Genomic DNA, 6,521 nt, shown 5'->3' on the forward strand with positions numbered 1-6,521 from the left:
AAAAATAGTTTAGAAAAATAATTTCTGTAGGAAATAATGTGTTGTTAACATCGCATCGAACTTTTTAAAAATATTCTCATGTAATAAGTAATTTTATTGTAATTTAATATATACTGTTTGTTACACTTGTTTGATTAGTTGTGTTGTTGTTTTGCGGTCACCGGAAGTGGTCTAGTCCGGCGCATGCGCAGTGTGGAGGGCAGCGCTAGCCTTGCAGAGGATCATAAGCGCGAGGAGTTTCTTTAGCTTTAATTATTCAAACTGTTAATTAGTGTGTTTATGAATCTACGCAATGGCGGGAATTAAAGGTGAGCACATTAAGCTGTGTGTGTGAGAGTGTGTATTAATGAAGCGAAAGATGTTTGATGTTTATTAGCGGCCGCAGATTTACATCCTCCAACCAAACAAACATCGCCTCTGTTTGAATTGAAAATATATAAAAGAAACACATACATTTGAACATAAATTCTCAATATATTTGTGACCTATTTTCTATAATCCTATAAAGTTGGAAACATCCATTAATGTTGACATGTGAATATATAATTATATATATATATATATATATAATTATATATTCACATGTCAACATTAATGGATATACATACATATATATGTATATGTATATATATATGTATATGTGTCTGTGTGTGTGTATATATATATATATATATATATATATATATATATATATATATATATATATATATATATATATATATATTATATTACACAAATATTTATTTAGAGTTTTAAACTCTGACATTTAAAACTTATATCTGCTCTTGCTCTCTCAGCTCTCATCAGTCTGTCGTTTGGAGGAGCGATCGGCCTGATGTTCCTCATGCTGGGCTGCGCTCTGCCCGTTTATAAGTAAGTGTCACATGATGTTGGGGTGGTCATGTGATCTGCTGCATGTGTGTGCTGCTTGTTCATGCGCTGGTGTTTCTGTGCAGTAAGTACTGGCCTCTGTTCCTGCTCTTCTTCTACATCCTGTCACCCATCCCGTACTGCATCTCTCGACGCGTGGTGGACGACACTGACTCGGCTAGTAATGCCTGCAAAGAGCTGGCCATATTCCTGACCACGGGGATCGTCGTATCGGCCTTCGGCCTGCCCGTCATATTCGCCCGCGCCGCTGTGGTAAATATCAGACCTTCCTGTTAAAGTCAACATGAAACACAGTTGAGTTCTGTCAGGTGGAACAGCATATTCAAATATTCAACAAGAGTAAATGTTGGGATGTTTGGAATTGATTATCAAGGCAAACATGGGTTTAATATCTACAACAGAGCTGTTATTGGGACATTAGGAAGCTGCTTACCGATTATCATACTCATCAACACAAATGCATGACCACAAAGTGAGTATATCAGACATTAGCAGAGCTAACGTTCAACATGTACGCTGCTATAGCAGGAAAATCAGTCCATTTCTCCTTCATATTCTGTTCTGCTGATGTTGTCTCTGTCTCTGCACTTATATTTTTAAAGAGCACTTGTACATGCTTTTACACTGCAATTACAATTGCATAATGTTGTGAGATTACCGTTTTAAATTTGGAATATAGAAATGATATTTTAAATGTGAAACAAAAACCACCAGTAGGTGGCGGCAAGTCGCTGTAGTAATGAGTGAGTCATTGATTCAATCGATTCATTCAAAATGGCTGATTCATTCAGGAATGAAGTAAGTGACTGGCTGTGTTTGAAATCACCCCCATACCCTCATTCACTATTCCTTACATTAGTCCACACTTAAAGGGGTGCGTGAAAACAAGTACGTGAATTCAGACACTGAGTGTTTGCATAGTTTGTGCTGTTTAATAATCAATTGAAACTTAGCAAACTGGCAGCTCCAGTAGCAATGAAATGGTTAATCTTGAAGTCTGTAATGGGAACTACCATGTATAAACCTTAATTAAAGGGTTAGTTCACCCAAAAATGAAAATAATGTCATTTATTACTCACCCTCATGTCGTTCGTAAGACCTTCTTTCATCTTCGGAACACAAATTAAGATATTTTTGATGAAATCCGATGGCTCCGTGAGGCCTCCATAGCCAGCAATGACATTTCCTCTCTCAAGATCCATTAATGTACTAAAAACCTATTTAAATCAGTTCATGTGAGTACAGTGGTTCAATATTAATATTATAAAGCCACAAGAATATTTTTGGTGCGCCAAAAAAACAAAATAACGACTTATTTAGTGATGGCCGATTTCAAAACACTGCTTCAGGAAGCTTCGTAACTTTACGAATCGAAACGGTGGATTTCAGCAGTTTGACGGTTTGGTACACGATCCGAATCCCTGATTGGACACAAAAGATTTGTAAAGCTCCGGAGCTTCATGAAGCAGAGCTTTGAAATCGGCCATCACTAGAAATTAAGTAATTAGTTTGTTTTTTTCGGCGCACAAAATGTATTCTCGTCGCTTCATAATATTAATGTTGAACTACTGTGCTCACATGAACTGATTTAAATATGTTTTTAATACATTAATGGATCTTGAGAGAGGAAGCACCATTGCTGGCGTTGCAGGCTTCACTGAGCCACCGTATTTCATCAAAAAGATCTTAATTTGTGTTCCGAAGATGAATGTAGGTCTTACTGGTGTAGAATGACATGAGGGTGAGTAATTAATGACAGAATTTTCATTTTTGGGTGAACTAACCCTTAAAGGGGGAACTATTATGCCCCATTTTACAAGATGTAAGATGTAAGTCTTTGATGTCCACAGAGTGTGTATGTGAAGTTTTAGTTCAAAATAACCCACAGATAATTTTTTATAGCATGTTAAAATTGCCACTTTTTGGGGTTGAGCAAGAACGTGCCGTTTCAGTGTGGGCCCTTTAAATGCAAATGAGCTGCTGTGCTCGGCCTGAGAGGGCGGAGCTTCAAGAGCTGATTCTCTGGTGTCAGGAGTCAATCAGAACGCACTATAATGCCAGAAACTGCGAATATATGCTGCATGGAGATAGAACAGGTATAGTTTAGTTGAATAATGGTTATAACTTATATTGTCGTCTTGTTTTTATCCACTATATTAGTACAAATCTGTTGTACCAGACCCGTTAAGCTTTACCAATGAGTTTTATGAAGTTTATTGTACTTCACAAAATATGAAGCATCTGTTTTCACTCTAGAAAATCACTTTAAGAGCTTAATAAAACACAGTGCAAGTGTGCATTAAAGTATTATCCATAAACTCTCTCTCTCTCCTTTGTATTATCATCAACATACACAGCGAATTACACAGAAACACTCGTTACAACTAACAGTAAACAAATATATAAAGACCTTAAACCTTTTTGGGTGGTGCTTAATAAACTGGTAAACTTTATATCCGTAAATCAACTCCAATGAACTGTAATAAAGTGCTCTCACCTTCATTACTGCTGTATCCAGTATCACTCTGGAGACTGTAAGCTGGATCACAAACTGATCTATCCTTGAGTAACACATTTTTAGCACAACCTCTGTTTTGTATTGTGTCTTTGTATTGACATTCATTCACAAGTTCCGTTGTGAAATGGTTCGCGCAGACATAAACAAATTTCAGTAGAGATGAGGGAGCATTTTCTTTGAAAATAAAAATGAATCCACCTTGTCTTCAGAGGCTCAGATTTAGGGAGTAAATGGAGAGAGTTATGTGGATTAATCCATCCAGCTACAGAACACCTAAAACGCTTGGGAGACGTTCTCGTCAGTGCAGCAATGGCGGACTGTAAACTCGCTGTGAACTCGCTCAGGGCGGATCTATGTTAAAACGACAGTGTCTGTCAACATTTGTGGGCGGGGCCTGTGGCTAATGTGATGTCACACTGCTAGGGATCTGGAAATGGCTTGTTCTGAGACACTGCTTATGATTTATGGGGATTTTAAAAAAAAAAGGACGGAGTGGATTTTTATCATTATAGGGTGGTTGTGTACACACACTGCCAACACACATTTATGTTCAAAAGTGAATTTTGCATAATAAAATGAATTTACGCTGTACCCACATTGGACCAACGGTTTGGAAAATGAACGAAAGGATGGATGATTCTTCTGGTCAGACATGGGAATTAATTTGACGTGTGACTCACAGTGCATTATGGCTATTATCTAGTTGTTGTGGGTACATCAGTTGTACACTCATTATTGAGGTGCATTATGGGATTGAGTGAGTGCACTTGATAATGTCTACTATGGTTTCGGACACCACTACAAATGGCTGTTCCCTCCTGTTTAAGGGTATAGGGGGTAATTTATATTTTTTAAGGTGCACTTGTGCATGCATTTACACTGCAATTAAAATTGCGTAAAAAATGTTGATTATTGTTTTAAATCTAAAAATTTGAATATAGAAATGATAGGAAAAAATAGAATATTTTAAAAATGAAAATCAGTGGCGGAAAGTCGCTGTCTTAAAAAATGAGTCATTGAATCATTGACTCACCCAGTTTGTTCAAACATTCAGATTAATTCGGTAACAAAATACCTGTGCGTTGCTGCAGAGACGCAACATGGGCTTTGTTTGGAACTATTTTCCCAGCAAAACAAAGACTCTTTTGTCTCTACAATTTAAGTCACTTAATACAAACTTATTGTTTATTTAATTGTGGCCCTGACACGAAGAAAAGTCTGGCGCAGCATGTGAAACAAACCACACATGGAGCGTTCATTCACGTTCGGTTAATGGATATTGTCAGTCCAGCCCTATAAATATCGAGCAGTGATCTCAGGCCGTTAGATATCACCTTGACTCTTTAAATGTGAAAGCATGGATTGATGAGATTGATTTCCAGATGGTTGCCTGAATATTTAATGTGATTGTCTGCAGATCGAGTGGGGAGCCTGTGCGCTCGTCCTGACGGGAAACATTGTCATCTTCGCCACCATCCTGGGCTTCTTCCTGGTCTTTGGGTCGAACGATGACTTCAGTTGGCAGCAGTGGTGAAGCGCCGCGTCTGGACTGTTTCTTCTCGATGCAGCGTCACTATGATACTGTTACAGCAGTTTGTTTTACTCTGACATTATTGTTTTTATTTATAACTGCCCTCCATTGATAGATGCAAGAAATCAGTGCAATAATTTTGTTTGATTTTAGATTTGTCTGACATCAGATTGTTTTATTGTTTTTTTTCTTTTTTTCATTTCATGCACGACTGAATTCAGGTGGTCAAACAAACACTGGTGGCATCAGATTGTTTCGTCCGAGCATTTCATTGTACGCACGCACTCCTTCTTTCTGAAACCGGAAACATTTCAGCATCTCATCCGTCTTCAGCTTTATGACTCTGATGTCTTTTCTGTTACCAGCTTTGCTTTTTTTTTTTTTATTCAGAACTTATTTATTTGTTCCTGTCTTGTTTTCTCTTTGATGGCGCATTAAACATGAGATTGTAGAATGAAGCTCATTATGTTCATGTTGATTTGAATGATTCTGTTAGTTTGTTTTTATTGCATAGTGATGCTTTTAGCATTGTGAGGTTTCCAGATTTCCCAGACACGTTTCTTTAAAAAACAAAACAAACAAAAAAATCAGTAACTTTATCAGCTAACTATGAAATTGAGATCATGATCGATTTAAAAGCATGTAGACTAGCTTATATTCATAATTTAAGGTGTAAATTCAAAAATAAACACCAAATCATGCGAGTTTCTATAAATCTCCCCGAAACTAATCAAGAAGCAGTTGGTCTGTGTTTCCAGACGCCAAGGGTTTAAAGTCAACATGAAATCAACATGGACACTTTCATTCATTTCTGCTCTTATCGTCAATGATTAATCAGAGCACACTATTCCAAAAAAAAAAAAGATTGGCCTTCGTAATCTTTAATCAAAATGTAATGCTTTTAAACTGATGTAGAGATACTTTTCTCCACTACCTGATTCCTCAATGATAAAATCAAGTATACTTTTTTCACAAATCTGTCGTCAGAGGTTGAATGGGTTGTAAATGCAGTTTCATGTTGACTTTAACGCTTTGATGAGATGTTCTGTTATTTTATATCTCACTGTTTGTGCAGAAACGGCACAAGTAACATTGTGACTTTCTCCCCCTCTTGTTCTTTTTTTAAATAAATGCCATTTTTGAAAAAAAAAAAGAATTTTACTTTTGTTGTACACCACCTCTGACCTTTTGCTCTGTTCCTGTTCAGATTTTGCTGGCGACCTCATCCTTTAATAATCACACAAATAATAATATACAAAATCTTGAAACACAAAGGCCTTAGGCAGGTTTTCTCTTCTGTCAGTATGGAATGGGTTTGTCAGTGTGGAATGAGGGAGAGTCGCTGCAACACGCCTGCGTTACAGAAACACCTGCGAGATTTAACTCGGATTTCATGAATAATTCACATTTGCATTAATCTAAGATAAAACGTGCAAAGACTTGCATGCCAGTTTCATTCCAAATTCGGATTACTGTACCTGGATGATTTACTTATTTTGTACAATACTTATGATTCACTGATTCTTACTTATGATTTACTTTAATTTTTTAGCTATCTTTATTCAATAAATTTTCTGCCAT

At 36.9% G+C, this 6,521-nt stretch overlaps 1 protein-coding gene across 1 annotated transcript; it reads left to right on the forward strand.

The window, feature by feature from the left end:
* Positions 1 to 160: 160 nt before the first annotated feature.
* leprotl1 (leptin receptor overlapping transcript like 1) lies at positions 161 to 6,096 on the forward strand. Its single transcript, XM_067383816.1, has 4 exons — positions 161 to 308; positions 798 to 873; positions 957 to 1,143; positions 4,827 to 6,096. The coding sequence occupies exons 1-4, from the start codon at positions 293 to 295 to the stop codon at positions 4,941 to 4,943; spliced, it is 396 nt and encodes a 131-aa protein (XP_067239917.1). The 5' UTR covers positions 161 to 292; the 3' UTR covers positions 4,944 to 6,096.
* Positions 6,097 to 6,521: the final 425 nt, after the last annotated feature.

This window comes from Chanodichthys erythropterus, chromosome 1 (assembly GCF_024489055.1).
Source record: "Chanodichthys erythropterus isolate Z2021 chromosome 1, ASM2448905v1, whole genome shotgun sequence".
Lineage (NCBI taxonomy): Eukaryota > Metazoa > Chordata > Actinopteri > Cypriniformes > Xenocyprididae > Chanodichthys > Chanodichthys erythropterus.

Coding starts and splice junctions, on each gene's coding strand:
- leprotl1 (XM_067383816.1), top strand. Junction 874..956: donor TGCGCTCTGCCCGTTTATAA/GTAAGTGTCACA, acceptor GTTTCTGTGCAG/TAAGTACTGGCCTCTGTTCC. Junction 1,144..4,826: donor TATTCGCCCGCGCCGCTGTG/GTAAATATCAGA, acceptor GATTGTCTGCAG/ATCGAGTGGGGAGCCTGTGC.